Raw genomic sequence first — 22,665 nt, 5'->3', positions numbered from 1 at the left:
TAATCGTTATTCTCTTTCACCCAAGGGGTGATGGTTAGTGGTGGTTGAAATTCTATAAATGTGGTTGTAGCCTGTAGAGTTGGACGCTTCTACTGTAAGAGTAAAGGACATGGTGTTGTTTGAGTAACTTTGCTTTGGATCTGAAAACTTGTGGTAGCTCCCTGGGCTAATGCTTTGGCTTTACCTCAGTGGGCTAACATGGCTTGGAGTAATACAGAAAAACAGTGTTCAATACCCAGTCATTCACATACACGTATGCCTTGTCTGACTGTCTCGCGCTCTCTTCATCAGGTACTGCTCCTCTGTGACATTAACAAGATGAAGAACTTTAAGCGACGTTTCTCTCTGTCCGTCCCTCGCACCGAAACCATAGAGGAGAACGAGTTCACCGAGCAAATCAACCAGCTCAACATCCAACACACTCAGGGTAAGACCTTTAACTCTACCCAACAATTTATTTATTTATTTTTATTTCACCTTTATTTAACCAGGTAGGCAAGTTGAGAACAAGTTCTCATTTACAATTGCGACCTGGCCAAGATAAAGCAAAGCCGTTTGACACATACAACACAGAGTTACACATGGAGTACAACACAAGAGTTACACATGGAGTAAAATAAACATACAGTCAATAATACAGTAGAAAAATAAGTCTATATACAATGTGAGCAAATGAGGTGAGATAAGGGAGGTAAAGGCAAAAAAAGGCCATGGTGGCAAAGTACATACAATTTTACAAGTAAAACACTGGAATGGTAGATTTGCAGTGGAAGAAAGTGCAAAGTAGAAATAAGGGGATGCAAAGGAGCAAAATAAATAAATACAGTAGGGGAAGAGGTAGTTGTTTGGGCTAAATTATAGATGGGCTATGTACAGGTGCAGTAATCTGTGAGCTGCTCTGACAGCTGGTGCTTAAAGCTAGTGAGGGAGATAAGTGTTTCCAGTTTCAGAGATTTTTGTAGTTCGTGCCAGTCATTGGCAGCAGAGAACTGGAAGGAGAGGCGGCCGAAGGAGGAATTCGCTTTGGGGGTGACCAGTGAGATATACCTGCTAGAGCGCGTGCTACAGGTGGGTGCTGCTATGGTGACCAGTGAGCTGAGATAAGGGGGGACTTTACCTAGCAGGATCTTGTAGATGACCTGGAGCCAGTGGGTTTGGCGATGAGTATGAATCGAAGGCCAGCCAACGAGACCGTACAGGTCGCAGTGGTGGGTAGTATATGGGACTTTGGTGACAAAACGGATGGCACTGATAGACTGCACTGAATTTATTGAGTAGGGTATTGGAGGCTATTTTGTAAATGACATCGCCGAAGTCGAGGATCAGTAGGATGGTCAGTTTTACGAGGGTATGTTTGGCAGCATGAGTGAAGGATGCTTTGTTGCGAAATAGGAAGCCAATTCTAGATTTAACTTTGGATTGGAGACGTTTGATGTGAGTCTGGAAGGAGAGTTTACAGTCTAACCAGACACCTAGGTATTTGTAGTTGTCAGAACAGTCAGAACCGTCCAGAGTAGTGATGCTGGACGGGCGGGCAGGTGCAGGCAGCGATCGGTTGAAGAGCATACATTTAGTTTTACTTGTATTTAAGAGTAGTTGGAGGCCACGGATGGAGAGTTGAATGGCATTGAAGCTCGTCTGGAGGGTTGTTAACACAGTGCCCAAAGAAGGGCCAGAAGTATACAGAATGGTGTCATCTGCGTAGAGGTGGATCAGAGACTCACCAGCAGCAAGAGCGACATCATTGATGTATACAGAGAAGAGAGTCGGCCCAAGAATTGAACCCTGTGGCACCCCCATAGAGACTGCCAGAGGTCCGGACAACAGGCCCTCCGATTTGACACACTGAACTCTATCAGAGAAGTAGTTGGTGAACCAGGCGAGGCAATCATTTGAGAAACCAAGACTATTGAGTCTGCCGATGAGGATGTGGTGATTGACAGAGTCGAAAGCCTTGGCCAGGTCAATGAATACGGCTGCACAGTATTGTTTATCGATGGCGGTTAAGATATTGTTTAGGACCTTGAGCGTGGCTGAGGTGCACCCATGACCAGCTCTGAAACCAGATTGCAAAGCGGAGAAGGTGCAGTGGGATTCGAAATGGTCGGTAATCTGTTTGTTGACTTGGCTTTCGAAGACGTTAGAAAGGTAGGGTAGGATAGATATATGTCTGTAGCAGTTTGGGTCAAGAGTGTCCCCCCCTTTGAAGAGGGGGATGACCGCAGCTGCTTTCCAATCTTTGGGAATCTCAGACGACACGAAAGAGGTTGAACAGGCTAGTAATAGGGGTTGCAACAATTTCGGCAGATAATTTTAGAAATAAAGGGTCCCGATTGTCTAGCCCGGCTGATTTGTAGGGGTCCAGATTTTTCAGCTCTTTCAGAACATCAGCTGACTGGATTTGGGAGAAGGAGAAATGGGGAAGGCTTGGGCGAGTTGCTGTGGGGGGGTGCAGTGCTGTTGACCGGGGTAGGAGTAGCCAGGTGGAAAGCATGGCCCGCCGTAGAAAAACGCTTATTGAAATTCTCAATTATAGTGGATTTATTGGTGGTGGCAGAGTTTCCTATCCTCAGTGCAGTGGGCAGCTGGGAGGAGGTGCTCTTATTCTCCATGGACTTTACAGTGTCCCAGAACTTTTTTGAGTTTGTGTTGCAGGAAGCATATTTCTGCTTGAAAAAGCTAGCCTTGGCTTTTGTACCTGCCTGTGTATATTGGTTTCTAACTTCCCTGAAAAGTTGCATATCACGGGGGCTGTTCGCTGCTAATGCAGAATGCCACAGGATGTTTTTGTGTTGGTTAAGGGCAGTCAGGTCTGGAGAGAACCAAGGGCTTTATCTTTTCCTGGTTCTAAATTTCTTGAATGGGGCATGCTTATTTAAGATGGTGAGGAAGGCATTTTTTTTAAATAACCAGGCATCCTCTACTGACGGGATGAGGTCAATATCCTTCCAGGATACCGGGGCCAGGTCGATTAGAAAGGCCTGCTCGCTGAAGTGTTTCAGGGAGCGTTTGACAGTGATGACAATGCCCAATGACACACAGCAATCCTCTCCTCTGTCCTTGTCTCCAGTGGGTCTTGCTGTTATGAGCATTGCTAAGGAATGACCAGTCCCTTTCACAGCATATTGGGACTATATTTAGACACAGGAAGCTCAAAGTCCTGATCCCAGATCTTGCATTACTCCCTCCATTCATTCATGGATCAGGCCATTCTTGGATGCATTCATAATCAAACCACCAGCCCCGTCATCTCTGTACCAGCCCCACTTAGTCTCCACAGCCTGATTAGTCACACTGATTTCCGGCTGGGCTGAGGGAAGGCTGGGGGTTAGAAGAGGTTAAGTCACACATTTATAAAAGCTCTGAGTGGAGAGATGGAGAAGTGAAGGAGAAAGAGAGGTGTGAGAGAGTAATAGGGGGTGCCAGGAGCTGAGGCTGATAAGCAGGGTTCAAGACACATTTATACAAGCAAATCTCTCTCGCTGTGGTCTACTGGGTCAGAGTAACACCCATCCTCTCATCTAGCACCAGTCTGCCCTGCAGCAGTGATAGAAAACAAATGTTGACAATATTGATTATTATTATATCAATATTGTAAATCTCCAAAGTGAGCTTTGGCAATATGTACATTTCTACGTCATGCCAATAAAGCAAATTGAGAAGACATTCAAAACCTTTTAAACATTGTGTTCTTGGTGTTCACCATTTCTCATGCTGTTCACCATTTCTCATGCACTCTTGACACAGCAACACTTGACCTCATAGTTACTTCTCTCACTATTGAGGCAGCTAACCTTGTACAGAAGTTTAGTTTATTAGGATCCCCATTAGCTGGTGCATATGCAGCAGCTACTATTCCTGGGTTCCACATAAAATACATGCAAATGAAAGATTACAGAACAGTTATAGAAAAGAACATGGAGCACACTGGGATTCAGAATAGAGGTCTGGATGGATGGGAATGTAGCATTGTGTGATGCCAGCCGTCGTCAGCTGTCTGGGGAAAGCAGCTGTGATCTAACCCCAGAGAGTCCTGTACCCCCTGATGCAGAGAGAACTCCAGGTCTGAGTGAGTGAGTGTGTTAATAGGCTCTCTGTCAATCCAGACATTCTGCCCTTCACAACCCCTTCTTCCATCACAGCCTATTTCAGACAATAACTGAACAAAAATGTCAAATTAATTCTTGATTTGAATCAGGGCAATGCTGTCCAACTGTCTGTCCATGTTTGGAGACAGACTTAGCTCACATTTCTCCCAGGATTAACCACATTCCCTGGATATTCCTTTCAACTCCTAATGAGGTTGGGATACATCAGCAACAGACCTTCAAATAATTATTTTTCCCACATTAAAATATAGTTCAATTAAATTCCCTGACACTGAAATACCATAACACACAATCAGTTGGTCACATCAGAGGAGCTGTCTTTACAGCGGTCACATCAGAGGAGCTGTCTTTACAGCGGTCACATCAGAGGAGCTGTCTTTACAGCGGTCACATCAGAGGAGCTGTCTTTACAGCGGTCACATCAGAGGAGCTGTCTTTACAGCGGTCACATCAGAGGAGCTGTCTTTACAGTGGTCACATCAGAGGAGCTGTCTTTACAGCGGTCACATCAGAGGAGCTGTCTTTACAGTGGTAACATTTATTGCAAAAAAAGAGAATAACACAATCACCTCGCAGATCAGAATTACCATCTAGGTTCGTTAGGGAAGTTTTATCAACATAATATCCCCTTCAGTCGCCCATCTCAGCTGGTAAGCAGCTACATCAAACTTAAAATGACAAAGAAAAAAGTCAGTCACACCTGAATTAGGCTGATTAATTCAGTATCATATCCCACAGGCTAACAAACTCAGACACGCACATCTACAGCGTTACAGCTAATCTAATGAGACATCCCAAATCAGTTTGGATTCACACACAAGCCTAACACAATTACTACTCCACTACTGCAGGGCTAGCTCCTAGCTGTGTGTGTGTGTGTGTATACCAGGGAGGCCACTCACCTGCCACTGCCAGTCTAATCTTTAAGTCAATCTAATACCTAGTTAATATCCAGTGCAGCTTCTCAATTAGATCATTATTTTTTATATTCTAACAAGTGTACTGATGGAAAGATAAATCTAATCAAATCAGTTCATTACATCAATCACTGTCATACCAACTTGTAACAGAGCCAGCCAGAGAAGAATAGATGTAGAAACATATTAGTAGCCTACAACCATAGGTTTCATTAGAAATCACATGTAGTGAGGAACCTAAAGTCAGCAGACAGTTCAGGCTCCATTTGAACAAACCTAATGCAGTGGTAAACCTAAGGGCTCCATTTTAACAAACCTAATGCAGTGGTAAACCTAAGGGCTCCATTTGAACAAACCTAATGCAGTGGTAAACCTAAGGGCTCCATTTGAACAAACCTAATGCAGTGGTAAACCTAAGGGCTCCATTTGAACAAACCTAATGCAGTGGTAAACCTAAGGGCTCCATATTAACAAACCTAATGCAGTGGTAAACCTAAGGGCTCCATATTAACAAACCTAATGCAGTGGTAAACCTAAGGGCTCCATTTGAACAAACCTAATGCAGTGGTAAACCTAAGGGCTCCATATTAACAAACCTAATGCAGTGGTAAACCTAAGGGCTCCATTTGAACAAACCTAATGCAGTGGTAAACCTAAGGGCTCCATTTGAACAAACCTAATGCAGTGGTAAACCTAAGGGCTCCATTTGAACAAACCTAATGCAGTGGTAAACCTAAGGGCTCCATATTAACAAACCTAATGCAGTGGTAAACCTAAGGGCTCCATTTGAACAAACCTAATGCAGTGGTAAACCTAAGGGCTCCATTTTAACAAACCTAATGCAGTGGTAAACCTAAGGGCTCCATTTGAACAAACCTAATGCAGTGGTAAACCTAAGGGCTCCATTTTAACAAACCTAATGCCTGCTGATTTTGTACGTTTGCCCACTGACAAAGAAAGGATCAGTCTATAATTTTAATGGTAGGTTTATTTGAACAGTGAGAGACAGAATAACAACAAAAATATCCAGAAAAACATGTCAAATTTTATACATTGATTTGCATTTTAATGAGGGAAATAAGTATTTGACCCCCTCTCAATCAGAAAGATTTCTGGCTCCCAGGTGTCTTTTATACAGGTAACGAGCTGGAGATTAGGAGCACACTCTTAAAGGGAGTGCTCCTAACCGCAGCTTGTTACCTGTAAAAAAGACATGTCCGCAGAAGCAATCAATCAATCAGATTCCAAACTCTCCACCATGGCCAAGACCAAAGAGCTCTCCAAGGATGTCAGGGACAAGATTGTAGACCTACACAAGGCTGGAATGGGCTACAAGACCATCGCCAAGCAGCTTGATGAGAAGGTGACAACAGTTGGTGCGATTATTTGCAAATGGAAGAAACACAAAAGAACTGTCAATATCCCTTGGCCTGGGGCTCCATGCAAGATCTCACCGCGTGGGGTTGCAATGATCATGAGAACGGTGAGGAATCAGCCCAGAACTACACGGGAGGATCTTGTCAATGATCTCAAGGCAGCTGGGACCATTGTCACCAAGAAAACAATTGGTAACACACTACGCCGTGAAGGACTGAAGTCCTGTAGCGCCCGCAAGGTCTCCCTGCTCAAGAATACATATACATGCCCGTCTGAAGTTTGCCAATGAACATCTGAATGACTCAGAGGACAACTGGTGAAAGTGTTGTGGTCAGATGAGACCAAAATGGAGCTCTTTGACATCAACTCAACTCGCCATGTTTGGAGGAGGAACGCTGCCTATGACCCCAAGAACACCATCTCCACTGTCAAACATGGAGTTGGAAACATGCTTTGGGGGTATTTTTCTGCTAAGGGGACAGGACAACTTCACCGCACCATTTGACGGGGCCATGTACTGTCAAATCTTGGGTGAGAACCTCCTTCCCTCAGCCAGGGCATTGAAAATGGGTCGTGGATGGGTATTCCAGCATGACAATGACCCAAAACACACGGCCAAGGCAACAAAGGAGTGGCTCAAGAAGAAGCACATTAAGGTCCTGGAGTGGCCTAGCCAGTCTCCAGACCTTAATCCCATAGAAAATCTGTGGAGGGAGCTGAAGGTTCAAGTTGCCAAACGTCAGCCTTGAAACCTTAATGACTTGGAGAAGATCTGCAAAGAGGAGTGGGACAAAATCCCTCCTGAGATGTGTGCAAACCTGGTGGCCAACTACAAGAAACGTCTGACCTCTGTGATTGCCAACAAGGGTTTTGCCACCAAGTACTAAGTCATGTTTTGCAGAGGGGTCAAATACTTATTTCCCTCATTAAAATGGAAATCATTTTATAACATTTTTGACATGTTTTTCTGGATTTTTTTGTTATTATTCTGTCTCTCACTGTTCATATAAACCTACCATTAAAATTATAGACTGATCATTTCTTTGTCAGTGGGCAAACGTAGAAAATCAGCAGGGGATCAAATACTTTTTTCCCCCACTGTATGTTAACTTGAACCCATCTGCAGTCCACATTGTTCCAAGTAATTGCATGGCTTCAATAGCATTCACACGGATATAGGGGCTAGGCTTACTGTAAATTGCATTATGGCTGAGCATGGACATGCCAAACATTGTCAATAAGCAAGATAAATTCATTATTGATATGGCCTAAAAAGATAACTAATAATTCTAATCAAATTCTGAACAAAAAAAATACTTGTTTTAAAAAGGCTTTGTCACACTTACAGGCTCCATAATTATATAATATTAATAATAAACCTAGGCAGACTATGGAGGTTTTTACACACATCCAAACTTTTCACAGTAGCTGGAAAAAGATCCAATATACAGTACCAGCCAAAAGTTTGGACACACCTACTCATTCCCGGGTTTTTCTTTATTTTTACTATTTTCTACATTGTAGAATAATAGTGAATACATCAAAACTATGAAATAACACATATGGAATCATGTATTAACCAAAAAAAGTCTTAAACAAAAATATTTTGGAGATTCTTCAAAGTAGCCACCCCTTGCCTTGATGACAGCTTTGCAACCTCTTGGCATTCTCTCAACCAGCTTCCAGTCGTATGAACATAATCCTACACATTCACACATCTCCAGAATGTGTGAATGTGTACAACGCATCCGACGTTGTAACCATACTATTTAAAGAATATATATATATATATATATATATATATATATATATATATTGCTCAAAAAAATAAAGGGAACACTAAAATAACACATCCTAGATCTGAATGAATGAAATCATCTTATTAAATACTTTTTTCTTTACATAGTTGAATGTGCTGACAACAAAATCACACAAAAATAATCTATGGAAATCCAATTTATCAACCCATGGAGGTCTGGATTTGGAGTCACACTCAAAATTAAAGTGGAAAACCACACTACAGGCTGATCCAACTTTGATGTAATGTCCTTAAAACAAGTCAAAATGAGGCTCAGTAGTGTGTGTGGCCTCCACGTGCCTGTATGACCTCCCTACAACGCCTGGGCATGCTCCTGATGAGGTGGCGGATGGTCTCCTGAGGGATCTCCTCCCAGACCTGGACTAAAGCATCCGCCAACTCCTGGAAAGTCTGTGGTGCAATGTGGCGTTGGTGGATGGAGCGAGACATGATGTCCCAGATGTGCTCAATTGGATTCAGGTCTGGGGAACGGGCGGGCCAGTCCATAGCATCAATGCCTTCCTCTTGCAGGAACTGCTGACACACTCCAGCCACATGAGGTCTAGCATTGTCTTGCATTAGGAGGAACCCAGGGCCAACCGCACCAGCATATGGTCTCACAAGGGGTCTGAGGATCTCATCTCAGTACCTAATGGCAGTCAGGCTACCTCTGGCGAGCACATGGAGGGCTGTGCGGCCCCCCAAAGAAATGCCACCCCACACCATGACTGACCCACCGCCAAACCGGTCATGCTGGAGGATGTTGCAGACAGCAGAACGTTCTCCACGGCGTCTCCAGACTCTGTCACGTGCTCAGTGTGAACCTACTTTCATCTGTGAAGAGCACAGGGCGCCAGTGGCGAATTTGCCAATCTTGGTGTTCTCTGGCAAATGCCAAACGTCCTGCACGGTGTTGGGCTGTAAGCACAACCCCCACCTGTGGACGTCGGGCCCTCATACCACCCTCATGGAGTCTGTTTCTGACCGTTTGAGCAGACACATGCACAGACACAGCAAACCTTCTTGCCACAGCTCGCATTGATGTGCCATCCTGGATGAGCTGCACTACCTGAGCCACTTGTGTGGGTTGTAGACTCCGTCTCATGCTACCACTAGAGTGAAAGCACCGCCAGCATTCAAAAGTGACCAAAACATCAGCCAGGAAGCATAAGAACTGAGAAGTGGTCTGTGGTCACCACCTGCCGAACCACTCCTTTATTGGGGGTGTCTTGCTAATTGCCTATAATTTCCACCTGTTATCTATTTGCACAACAGCATGTGAAATTTATTGTCAATCAGTGTTGCTTCCTAAGTGGACAGTTTGATTTCACAGAAGTGTGATTGACTTGGAGTTACATTGTGTTGTTTAAGTGTTCCCTTTGTTATTTTGAGCAGTGTATATTTAACCTTTATTTAACTAGGCAAGTCAGTTAAGAACAAATTCTTATTTACAATGACGGCCTAGGAACAGTGGGTTAACTGTCTTGTTCAGAGGCAGAATGACAGATTATTACCTTGTCAGCTCAGGGATTCAATCTTGCAACCTTTCAGTTACTAGTCCAATGCTCTAACCACTAGGCTACCTGCCACCCCAATAAGATTAATAAGATTGGTTGTAATAAAATTAAACTGAAAAACAAGCAAATAAATGTAAAATGTAATGATTTCATCAAATCGACAGGAGAAAAGACACGCATTGCTGTTTGAAACAGAAACCAAGCTATTTTTACAGTTTTACAGGTTACAGAACTTCTAAATGCGAGGTTCACCGGTATTCAGAGGTTCTCATCTCTCGTTTCATGATGGGCATGGACACGTAGCCTACATCATCGAGGGGGTTTTAATCACGTCCAAAATGGGACCTACATGGCTAAAATAATGTGGGCCTCCCTACAATGCATAGATAAAAAGGGAATTTCAGCTCACAGTTTTACTCCTCTCAAACTTGATATTTTAATTTAATAATATTTTAATGAATGATTAAGATTTTTTTCAAGAAGGTTTCAGGAGGCAAACCCTTTATCGGCAGTCTTGCCTACTTCGCGATTGCATTGGGCAGGCCAAAAAAAGCTTTAATGGAGAGGAGGGCAGGTTATGCTTGGTTTTTAATCAAACGAAATGGGAAAAACATTAGATGAATGTTTCTAAATACGAAATATACAGGCATCAAAAGCACATTGGGCTACTCTTGTTCCATGTGCATATGGGCAGTGTGCCGGATAGGCTGCGTTTCCGCTGTCAAAATGCATGCTATAACAAACTGTTACCACCAACACCAGCTTTTGGTTGGGCTTAAATATCCCCATCAGCGCACCCTGAAAGTAGCACTTTGGATCATGTTTTTACAGGACACATCTCATATTTCCACTCCGCCCATCTGAGCGCAAGCGAGCTGATATAAGACAGGTAAATTGCCGAACATGGCATTATGGCTGGAAAATGCCAGTGGACCTGTTTTTACATGACGAAATTACAAACTAACATACGTTTGACACTAGAGCCGCCTTAACGCCAGCAAGAAATAGAGCCCTTCGTGTCTTTGTCCACTTCTCCAATGATTGTGTTTCCTAACTTGCCATGTGAGAGTCTGCCCTTTACTACATAATTCACTTCATCAGATATACATCTCCCATCTCAGACAGGATAGGACTAGAACATTGTGTGTGCGCATGTCTCACCTGACCCCAATTAAGAGCATACAGATCAAAGGGTTGCTGTAACTGTGATATTTAAATGATGAGCCAAACAGGCTCCCTTTCTTTCTCTCCCTCTCTGTGCCCACTCACAGCAGGAATATTAATCAAACTTAGAACCATTCATCTATTGCCACTTCATTCCATCCAATTCCCCCTCTCTCTCCTTCGTTGATCTCTCTATCGCTCTTTTGTCCCATCTGTTTTTGTCACCTTATTTTTCTAAATACTGAGAGCTACTTGCCTCCTAACTTTTAGCTCAACTCAAATCTAACATCTAAATCTCCATCATCACCTGCATGGATGTACAGCCAAAAATGGTCTCTGTGTGAGTCTCTGTGTATGTAGAAGTAGCCAGGGCTTTTTCATTTCCACTAATAAAGGCTGTGATACTGTATCGGTCAGAGAGAATACGTAGACAGAGACGGATACAGACAGAGAGCTCGCTGGGCACACACTGGTTGAAACAATCCTCGACTAACCTGTGCCCCCGCACACCGACTCTGTACTGGTACACCCTGTATATAGCCTGGCTACTGTTATTTTACTGCTGCTCTTTGATTATCTTCTTTTTAACTTCTTTTTTTACTTAACACTTTCTTAACTGCATTGTTGGTTAAGGGCTTGTAAGTAAGCATTTCACTGTAAGATCTACACCTGTTGTATTCGGCACATGTGACAAATTGATTTGATGTTATCACGTCATTTCAATGAAATTACGTTGAATCAACATTGAATAGTCATTGAGTTGACGTCTTTTCCTCAGAAGAGAGAGAGGATATCTCCCTCCTTTTAGCCACATGCTCACACGTTTTTGTTAACAATCAGTGTCCCCATGGAAACAGAGTTAAAGAGCTCACCGCAGTCTACATCAAACACCCCGAGAGGCAGCGTGCTGAATGCATGTGCACACACACATCCAATAAGTATACACACATAGGCACACACGTATCCACATACACAGAGGTGTTAGTCGATGCGATGGAACAGACACATCCAACAGCAGCTAGACCAACAACCCATTCACACACAGGATCAAACCAAGGCTGAAACACAAGCTGTTCAGAGGACTGTAAACACATGCACATATTTCCACACTGTAGCTGATGCAGCCTTGTGTAGTGTCTGAATGAGTGCTGTATTTCTTTTATTCGTAAAGTGTAATTGTCCACTCAATCTGCTGTGTACAACACTGAAGAGGGGCTGTTCAAGCAAGCCTGTCCGTGCGTGTTTAAAGCTACAATATGGAGTATTTCTCAGCATCTGTGTGGTAAATGTTTTCCATAACTCTAAAGTGTGCATTCTCCCTCTCTGTCTGACCTGCAGCACTGACTCCAGACAGCCTGACCCTGCCGTCACTGCACCCTGAGGCCAGTCCCAGTCCAGTGAGCCCTGAGCCAGCCGCGCCCGGAGCACAGTCCCCCTCCTATCACCAGTACCGCAGCAAAGCACCCCACCGACACTTCTCTATGGTGGTGAGACAGGGAGGGAGAGTTAGAGAAGGAGAAATAGGAAAGTTTAGAAATGATAAAGTTCACATTGACATGCCAATTAGTATAGTCTAGCTCACAACACGAAAGTGGTTCCAATCCGAGAAGAACTGCTATAGTGAGAGGGACACTAAAGCAAATATAGCCTCCTGTACAAATTTAGGTAAAACTTGACTTGAAGGGGGTATACATTAAACATTCATAACACCTTTACAAAACCTGTTATTACACCTTTATGATATCATAAGAGCTACTGACTGGGTTCCTCTCCTCCCTCTCAAAACTGAGTGGCCATAACTTCCTCTCAGCCTCAGAGCAGCAGCAGCTGCTACACAGCCCACAGGGAATTACAAGCCATCATCTGAATGCTCTTTCTTTTCCACATAACCCGCCATGCCAGACACCTTTAGCTAGAAAATTCAGCCATCTTACTTTTCAACAAAAATAACTGCAAAGAGCGACAGTCACAAACACGTGTTTGTGCATGCACACACACACACACACACCCTGGGGAAATTCACATACACACAAACACCTTATTTCAGACAGTTCCAGAAGTGTGGTGCAGGGGGGAAGTGTGAGATAGATAGTCACTCACAGGAGAAACTGTGTCATAGGGTGGAAGAACAGATTAACAGAACAGAGGATTGATTTGTCTTGTCCTACATTAAGACAGGTCTGCATTCAGAACCACAGACAGAACAGAAGATGACTTTCTCAAACTAATGATCGTCTAATCATCCCTAGCTTTAAGTAGACACAATCACTCCTTACCTCTACACTGTAAAAACCGATCACAGCATTAACCTAAAACTAAATCAAATCAAATCTATTTATATAGCCCTTCGTACATCAGCTGATATCTCAAAGTGCTGTACAGAAACCCAGCCTAAAACCCCAAACAGCAAGCAATGCATGTGAAAGAAGCACAGTGGCTAGGAAAAACTCCCTAGAAAGGCCAAAAACCTAGGAAGAAACCTAGAGAGGAACCAGGCTATGAGGGGTGGCCAGTCCTCTTCTGGCTGTGCCGGGTGGATATTATAACAGAACATGGTCAAGATGTTAAAATGTTCATAAATGACCAGCATGGTCAAATAATAATAATAATCATAGTAGTTGTCGAGGGTGCAACAAGCACGTCCGGTGAACAGGTCAGGGTTCCATAGCCGCAGGCAGAACAGTTGAAACTGGAGCAACTAACCCTACAAATAGCACTGTTGGCCATTTGGAAAGTCAGTCAATCGATTAGCATTACATAATAATACTGTTAGCAATACTCTTTGGATACTATGAGATTAGAAAGGTTCAGAAGCACAGTTGAAAAATATATGGCACATGGAAATTGAGAAAAAAGTGGGCTACGGAGATGGGCGGGGTGGGCTGAGAGTAGCAGCGGGGTGGGATTAACAACTCATGATCTGTAATAGTTAGCACCGAAAATACCATTTCATGTGTAAATCAAACTATATTTTGTGTCATGTAATACTGTGTATAGAAGTACCATGTATGTGAAAGTTATGAATAATGTGTATGTAACAAAAATTGCAGTTTTTTTTGTAAAACAAAGTCCTCCGAAGAGGGCGGGGTGGTGGATGGAGCAATAAATAATAATAATAATAATAATAATAATAACAATAACAACAACAATAAACCTGTTCTGGTGCAATGTGTCATGAATTATGTGAGAAAATTGGCCATTTATGATGTGTGTATTTGCACAAATAATGATTGTGTGAGTGTTGCATATCGATGACTGATTGATTCTCTGCAGGATGTGAGTAAACGCATGTCTCTGCCCATGGACATCCGCCTGCCTCCAGAGATCCTCAAAAAGCTGCAGATGCAGAGAGAAATGGAGAATGAGAACAACTCTCCTCCCTGCAAACCCCTCAGCCGCATGTCCCGACGGGCTTCACTGGTGAGTACCCCTATACATAAATACAGTTGTTCCCAAACTTTTTCGGTTACTGTACCACCAAGTGAATTTTGCTCTGCCCGGAGTACCCCTGAAGAACCCCCCCATTTGAATTTTACCAGTAGGCCTATGGTCTCATGAGTCTTCAAGTACCCCCTGTGGATAGACCAAGTACCCCAACTGGTCCTAGTACCCCTTGTTGGGAACAACTGCTCTAATACCCCAATACCCTAACCCCTCAGCTGCATGTCACTACGGGCTTCACTGGTTAGTATCACATACCTCAAACCCGTATATACACCCATACTGCAATACCCTAATACACCCATACCCCTATACCCTAAATCAATCCACTCAAACACATGTCGTGACAGTCATCACTGTTAAGTACCCTGTACCCCCTTACACCCATACTGCAGTACCCCAATACACGCATACCCTAAATCAAATCCCTCAGCCGCATGTCCCTGCGGGCTTTACTGGTCAGTAGACTACCCCCCTGTACCCAATACCATGATGCCTAAACCATATGGTCATAACCTTACATGCAGTGCCATTTCTACATTTCTCAGATTTTGCTTCTTTTTTTTTTATACTGAAAGTTATCAGATTTTCAACCCAAACCTAATATTAGATAAAAGGAACCTGAGTGAACAAATAACAATGACATACTTATTTCATTTATTTCATAAACAAAGTTATGCAACACCCAATGCCCCTGTGTGAAAAAGTAATTGTCCCCTTACACTCAATAACTGGTTGTGCCACATTTAGCTGCAATGACTCCAACCTAACGCTTCCTATAGTTGTTGATCAGTGTCTCACGACGCTGTGGAGGAATTTTGTCCCACTCTTCCATGCAGAACTGCTTTAACTAGTGACATTTGTGGGTTTTTAATCATGAACTGCTCATTTCAAGTCCTCCCACAACATCTCAATTGGGATTAGGTCTGGAAGTTGACTTGACCATTCCAAAACTTTAAATGTGTTGCTTTTTAGCCATTTTCATGTAGACTTGATTGTGTCTTTTGGATCGTCTTAGTCCTGAGGCAGCAAAGCATCCCCAAACCATCATACGACCACCATGCTTGACTGTTGGTATGAGGTTTCTACTGTGGAATGCAGTGTTTGGTTTTCACCAGGCATAATGGGACCCATGTCATCCAAAAAGTTATACATTTGAATCACCTGTCCATAAAACATTGTCTTGAAAACATTGTCAGAGTCTTGATGATCATCCAGATGCTTCCAGGTGCTTTTTTGGCAAACTTGAGTCAACTTTTTGGACTACACAGGTCCCATTATGCCTGGCGAAAACCAAACACTGAATTCTACACTAACCAACACTCAAGCGTAGTGGTGGTAGTATGATAGTTTGGGGATGCTTTGCTGCCTCAGGACCTGGACGACTTTCCTTAATAGAAGGAACCATGAATTCTGCTCTGTATCAGAGAATTCTACAGGAGAATGTCAGGCCATCTGTCAAAGTCCAGACCTAATCCCAATTGAGATGTTGTGGCAGGACTTGAAATGAGCAGTTCATGCTTGAAAACTTACAAATGTTGCTGATGTACAGCAGTTCTGCATGCAAGAGTGGGCAAAAATGTCTCCACAGTGATGTGAGAGACTGATCAACAACTACATGAAGAATTTGGATGCAGTCATTGCAGCCAAATGTGGCACAAACAGCTATTGAGCGTAAGGGGGCAATTCTTTTCTCACAAAAGGGGAATTGGGTGTTGCATAACTTTATGCTAACTTTAGGCTACCTTGTGTATTTTTCCATACAGTCTGACATTGGCTTTGGAAAGCTGGAGACATACGTGAAACTGGGAAAACTGGGAGAGGTAAGAATGTCTCTATGGTTACGTGCTTTCAGCTGCAGTTTAAGGCACACATCCAGCTGATTTAATAGGTGCAGGATGCGGAGAAATTAGAATCGTTGAAACTAAAGGTGTGGGTATTCCCAGTGTGGTTATTCAGTGCATGGGTTTTCACCTTCTATTTAACCCCTGAGATGAGGGGAATTTGTGTATTTCATAAGTGAAAGTAAAATAAAGTTTTGTATAAATGTTAGAATTATGAAATTGTGTTTGCTGAAAAGCAGAAAGACTACATTCCAAACCTATTTCTAAGCAATGTGGTAATTAGCATTGGGGTGGGATTGTCACATGGAACGTGGGGTTGGTTGTCCCTATCAACTCCATTATAACCATATATTAATTGGGGACATTGCCACTGCCAGTATACAATAAATCCCAAGCTCTTTTGTGCTGTTGTTATAAAGACCCCCCTTACCAGTAAACACAAACACCTTTGGCCGACATATCAAAATGTCTAGGGAATATGTAGTGTGGAAAGCGTTTACACATTGGAAAGACGTCGCCGAGACATCAGAAAAGAATGTTGATGCCTGGCCGACGTATAAACAGATTTAGAATTTAGAATGTAGATATTCTAAATACATCTGAGACGTCTTGCCAATTAGCAAACGATATCTAAATTGCATCTTCCCGATGCATCACATATACATCCGTTGGGCAGAGGAATCTGGGCCATCTGGGTTTGTTGCCTCAGACATTTCTTCTGTCTCACACCCACACAAACCTACTCAAAATGTCATATGTTGTTCTCAAGGCATAAAATGCAGAACTTTGTTTGAAATATTGTTTGAGCAAAGAAAAGCTTGGCTATTTCTAAGACTATGTATGCATTTCCTGTTCCAAAAGGAATAAGCTACTAGCAAACACTGTGACAACCAACTACATACTGGTTGTCACAAGTGGACAGAGTGTGTTTGATTGCTTATAACTCCATGTTGGAATAAGATGAGGATAAAAATGGTCCCCATTTCAACCCAAGACCTTCCTTTCTATAATGTTGAAGAGAGTCTTGTAAGATATACTGGTGCTGAGAACTACACGAGTGTAAAACGTATGACAAGCAACACTGGTCTCCCCTACTGCATACCTAGTTCTACATAGCAATATTAGATTGATTTATAGAACTGGTGTATGTACTCTCACACACGGTGGTTACTTATCTGTTGTCTCAGACTGTACTCATGAATGCTGAGTTACTGTTAGTGCAGAGGAGCAGTCAGACTAAATAGGCTACATCTGTTCTAGTCATGCTCAGTCATTAGGGTCAACAACTGGGCTGCATCTCATTACAGAAAGTTGTCCCCTTCCATCTGTCCTCATTCACTCCCTTTCACAATAGCTGGATAGGTGTAAGCAATCCCTGTGTTTAGTTTCCTTCATATTGCTTACACCTATGCAGTCCTGCCAGATCTGTGAAGGGGTGAACATGGAAGACCGCAGGGTGTGAGCAGTGTTCTGGAATGGCATGCAGTCTAGGTCACCTGAAATCGGGGGGGGGGTTAGTTTACTGTAAAGACATGTCCTAACTGAACTAGTGTCTGGTTGGTCAACCATGACTGCTCATCTACATAACAAGGTGGTCATGTTTAAAATACCTTACATCCTGCCATGAGACAAGCCAGTGTTTCAAAAAAAGAGACAGCAATGACATAAAGCTACCTGGTAGCCAAACAAACCTTTATAAGTTAGGGATAAGGTTATGGGGTAGGGTTAGGGATAAGGTTATGGGGTAGGGTTAGGGATAAGGTTATGGGGTAGGGTTAGGGATAAGGTTATGGGGTAGGGTTAGGGATAAGGTTATGGGGTAGGGTTAGGGATAAGGTTATGGGGTAGGGTTAGGGATAAGGTTATGGGGTAGGGTTAGGGATAAGGTTATGGGGTAAGGTTATGGGGTAGGGTTATGGGGTAGGGTTAGGGATAAGGTTATGGGGTAGGGTTAGTGTTAGGGATAGCTTCTACCCCCAAGCCATAAGACTCCTGAACATCTAGTCAAATGGCTACCCAGACTATTCACATTGCCTGCCCCCCACACCACTGCCATTCTCTGTTGTCATCTATACATAGTCACTTTAATTAACTCTACCTACATGTACATACTACCTCAACTAACCGGTGCTGCCGCACATTGACTCTGTAATGGCACCCCAATGTATATATTGTTATTTTTTACTGCTGCTCTTTAATTACTTGTTACTTTTATCATCTCTTATTCTTATCTGTATTTTTTGAAACCGCACTGTCGGTTAGGGGTTCGTAAGTAAGCATTTCACTGTAAGGTCTACACCTGGTGTATTCGGCGCATGTGACTAATAAAATTTGATTTGATAAGGTTAGAGTTAGGGATAAGGCTATGGGGTAGGGATAAGGTTATGGGGTAGGGTTAAGGGTTAGGCTCAGTAGTCAGGGTTAGATATTTGGAATGGCCATAAAGTGACGACCATTATACATGCAAAAAAAGTACTGATGTGATTAACTAATTATTCCCGTTTCAATTACTTCCTGTTCCTGTGTAGGGGACATACGCCACGGTTTTTAAGGGGCGGAGCAAACTGACGGAAAACCTGGTGGCGCTGAAAGAGATTAGGTTAGAGCACGAGGAAGGAGCGCCCTGTACAGCTATCAGAGAAGGTAAAAAAACACACAGCACCCTATACAACCATTGTCTCGGAAATGCCAGGCCTAGTGCTACAGCGCTAGGTCTGGGAATTATGTTGGATTTGGAGGACGCTCTTCACACAGACAACTCTCCCAACAAATCAGGAGTGGGTATGCGGCACTTAAAAATAATCCCCTCGGAAACATGACAGAGGCGGACACAATACGGGCGAAGATGGCTAAAACTAACCTAGCTACAGCCACAGTCAGTGGTTGTAAGCTTGTAACACTAATATCATAGCGCATGCAAACGACTCGCTTGCAGAATGCACACATTGAAACTATCCTCGGCGAGCTCCATCTAGCTAGCCGCTGGACACGTTTACGGCAGGGCTCTGGGCTGATTTTCTGGCATCCAACTCATCCCTTCCAATCTGACGGCGGACAAAGTACAGATGTGTATGCTGGAACATTGGTAAATTGTGGGAGGCATCCCGTCCGTCTAGAGAGACTAATACAACCATCAAACCTCTCCTAACCTCTCACCCTCCTCACAAAACACATACTGTACCAACAGGTTTTTTGTCTCAGATTTACTACAGTAGCTTTTCAGAACTCAAGAGTAGAACACTACCACCCAGTGGCGCTAAAATGTCATTCGCATGTCCTCACGCCCCCATGCAGCCAGAGCAGCATCCAACCATTTTCTCTGTGCATCTCTGCAGTGTCTCTACTGAAGAACCTAAAACATGCCAACATTGTCACGCTGCATGACATCATACACACAGAACGCTCCCTCACTCTAGTCTTTGAGTACCTGGTGAGTAGTACACACATCTTTCAAATACTTCATGATCAGTATATTAACCAGTGTTATCTGCTTTTTTTACTTACAAGTTAAAGTTCTGAAAATGTGTGCCTGTGTGTCTCAGGACAGTGATCTGAAACAGTACCTGGACAACTGTGGAAACCTCATGTGCATGAACAATGTCAAGGTTAGTCCACCCTACTGAACACTGTTAATCATCATCAGACAGAGGCGTTATGTCTTCTCTCTCTCTGCCCCCTCTCCTCTCTCTCTGTAGATCTTTATGTTCCAGTTGTTACGTGGTCTGTCCTACTGCCATAAGAGGAAGATCCTTCACAGAGACCTCAAACCTCAGAACCTGCTCATCAATGACAAGGGAGAGCTCAAACTAGCAGACTTCGGTATGACACACACACAGAGATAGTCTCACCATACAGACACACTGACAACCTAGTAACAGATCTCCCTCTATATTATCTAGGGCTGGGCCGATTCCGTCGCGTTACTCTTTAGTATCGTGTCAAGGAAACAAAACACGATTTAACTTCTTTAGAGAAATTGCCCTAATGTTAGAAACAAACATCAGTATGTTGTCATCCAGAGTAATTTATTTATTTTCCAAGCTACTGCACACATTAATTTACCTACAGACGGTTTTTAAAAGGAGCAAAGAGTTTGGTCTGCTTCCTGTTTTCATTCTTGGCATACAAACAAAATATTGCGAAATTGGTATTGTCCCAGCCCTAATATTATCCCTAACCTTTTCAACACACATCCTGCATGTAGATAGAAGACCAGATCAGTAGATAAAATGCTCCCTCTCTGAGATCCAGCTCATGACTGTTTGATTGGTCAGGTCTGGCCCGGGCCAAGTCTGTGCCAACTAAGACCTACTCCAACGAGGTGGTGACTCTATGGTACCGCCCCCCTGAAGTACTGCTGGGTACCACAGAGTACTCTACACCCATCGACATGTGGTGAGTACATACCACACATATGCGAGCACACACACACACCTCCATTCTGACTCAGAGACATTTCAACAAACCTACTCAGTGTCACATAGATTAAAACCTCTTAAGGATCGGCCTCTTTTTTTTCAATTTTAGCCTAAATTGACATACCCAAATCTAACTGCCTGTAGCTCAGGCCCTGAAGCAAGGATATACATTTTATTGGTACCATTTAAAAAGGAAACACTTTGCAGTTTGTGGAAATGTGAAAGGAATGTAGGAGAATAACACATTAGATCTGGTAAAAGATAATACAAAGAAAAACAAAACTTTTTTTCTACCATCATCTTTGAAATGCAAGAGAAACACCATAATGTATTATTCCAGCCCAGGTGCAATTTAGATTTTGGCCACTATATGGCAGCAGTGTATGTGCAAAGTTTTAAACTGATCCAATGAACCATTGCATTTCTGTTCAAAATGTTGTATCAAGACTGCCCAAATGTGCCTAATTTGTTTATTAATAACTTCATGTTCAAAACTGTGCAGTCTCGTCAAACAATAGCATGGTATTCTTTCACTGTAATAGCTACTGTAAATTGGACAGTGCAGTTAAATTCTTGTTAATCTAAGTTTACTGCCAATATCAGATATGTCTACGTCCTGGGAAATGTTGTTGTTACTTACAACCTCATGCTAATTGCATTAGCCTACGTTAGCTCAACCGTCCAGCAGGGGACCCACCGATCCTGAAGAAGTTTTAACCTTCATCAACACTACCAGAGTGAAAACCTAAATGAGGGAGAACATGTTTTGATTAGATATGTTTACCACACTATGAATCATCACAGCAATATAGCTAAGCTGTTCCTTCACTTAACTCGTATGTAAGCCACCACTCCTGATGTGAGCAATCACCATGGTGATAATTTCTGCATCACATTCATTAACCTTGAATCTCCAAAGGCTATTATCCAGCAACACATCAATACAGAACCTTTCATAAACTCATTTGCAAAACATTCCTTTCATCAGTGGATGGGTCTCCATCGGAGCAGACACCCTCAGTGATAAACAAAGGGAAGCAGTGTACTCTATGACACCCTGCCTCTTACATAGGCCTGCTTGTGATCCCTACACACAGTCTTTGATGTGTGTGTCTGTGTCTCTGTTCTACCGACGAACCTCTTGCTGTCTGTGTGTGTGTGTGTGTGTGTGTGTGTGTGTATGCAGGGGTGGGGCAGATTAGTGTGTGTGGACATTTTTAAATATACTTATGGGGACCAGAAGTCCCCACAAGAATAGTAAACAAACCAAAAAAAATACACCAACTGGAGACATTTTGCAAGTCCCCACAAGGAAAAAGGCTATTTCTAAGGGGTTTAGAATTAGTGTTAGGGGTTAAAGGCTATATTTGAGTTAGGTTGAGGGTTAAGGTTAGGAAAATAGGATTTTGAACAGGAGTCAATTGTGTGTCCCCACAAGGTTAGCAAAACAAAACTGTGTGTGTGCATGCTGGCCCCCATGTGATGTAATGTTATGATTCCATCAGTGTGTATATATATATATATACACACACACACACACACACACACATACGTGCGTGTCTCCAGGGGTTTGTTATTTCCATGGAGACAACCAGAGTCAGAGGGGACCGTTCACACGGTCCCAGAACTCATGGGACTGAGTGTCTTCAATTTATCAAGCAAGATATTGAGCCCCGCACATGTCTCCTTGCTTAATAAAGAGTTATCCTTTGTGCCTACAACTCAGTGCAATGATTTCGATGTTGAGGTAGACATGTTCAAGGTTTTTTAAGGAACATCAGTTTAAGGGAACATTTTTGCTTCCTTAATCGTGATGTTTCTACTGAACCAGTAGGCTGCTCACCTGCACGTTCTCAGACTCCTTTTAGAAGTAAGAGTTATTTTGTACCTCCATCCAATCACAGTCACTCTATTGAGACATATTGCAGACTTGTTGAAAAAGATGTTGTTCATCTCCTTAAGAACAAACAGGAGTCCACATCTTCACATAATTTACCTCAGGATGAAAAACAAGCTTTGCTTGATTTACAATCCGATATGTCAGTCCTTACCCTCCCTGCTGATAAGGGTGGGTCGGTTG

The 22,665-nt window shown here is 43.0% G+C and overlaps 1 protein-coding gene across 2 annotated transcripts in view; it reads left to right on the top strand.

Annotated features, from left to right (window-relative positions):
• Positions 1 to 22,665, top strand: part of LOC106565629 (cyclin-dependent kinase 18) — a 61,671-nt gene that overhangs the window by 33,052 nt on the left and 5,954 nt on the right. The window contains exons 2-10 of one of the 2 annotated variants that reach the window (XM_014132942.2): positions 292 to 427; positions 12,221 to 12,369; positions 14,156 to 14,302; positions 16,090 to 16,146; positions 18,696 to 18,810; positions 19,503 to 19,597; positions 19,710 to 19,772; positions 19,863 to 19,986; positions 20,442 to 20,562. In XM_014132942.2, coding sequence (XP_013988417.1) covers positions 319 to 427; positions 12,221 to 12,369; positions 14,156 to 14,302; positions 16,090 to 16,146; positions 18,696 to 18,810; positions 19,503 to 19,597; positions 19,710 to 19,772; positions 19,863 to 19,986; positions 20,442 to 20,562 — 980 coding nt within the window. In that variant the 5' untranslated portion in view covers positions 292 to 318. The remainder of the gene's footprint in view (positions 1 to 291; positions 428 to 12,220; positions 12,370 to 14,155; positions 14,303 to 16,089; positions 16,147 to 18,695; positions 18,811 to 19,502; positions 19,598 to 19,709; positions 19,773 to 19,862; positions 19,987 to 20,441; positions 20,563 to 22,665) is intronic. The other variant, XM_014132944.2, reaches the window with a different exon arrangement.

The sequence above is a fragment of the Salmo salar genome, chromosome ssa12 (genome assembly GCF_905237065.1).
Source record: "Salmo salar chromosome ssa12, Ssal_v3.1, whole genome shotgun sequence".
Lineage (NCBI taxonomy): Eukaryota > Metazoa > Chordata > Actinopteri > Salmoniformes > Salmonidae > Salmo > Salmo salar.
Note: the sequence above shows the minus strand (reverse complement) of the source record. Positions and strands in the feature narration are given on the sequence as shown.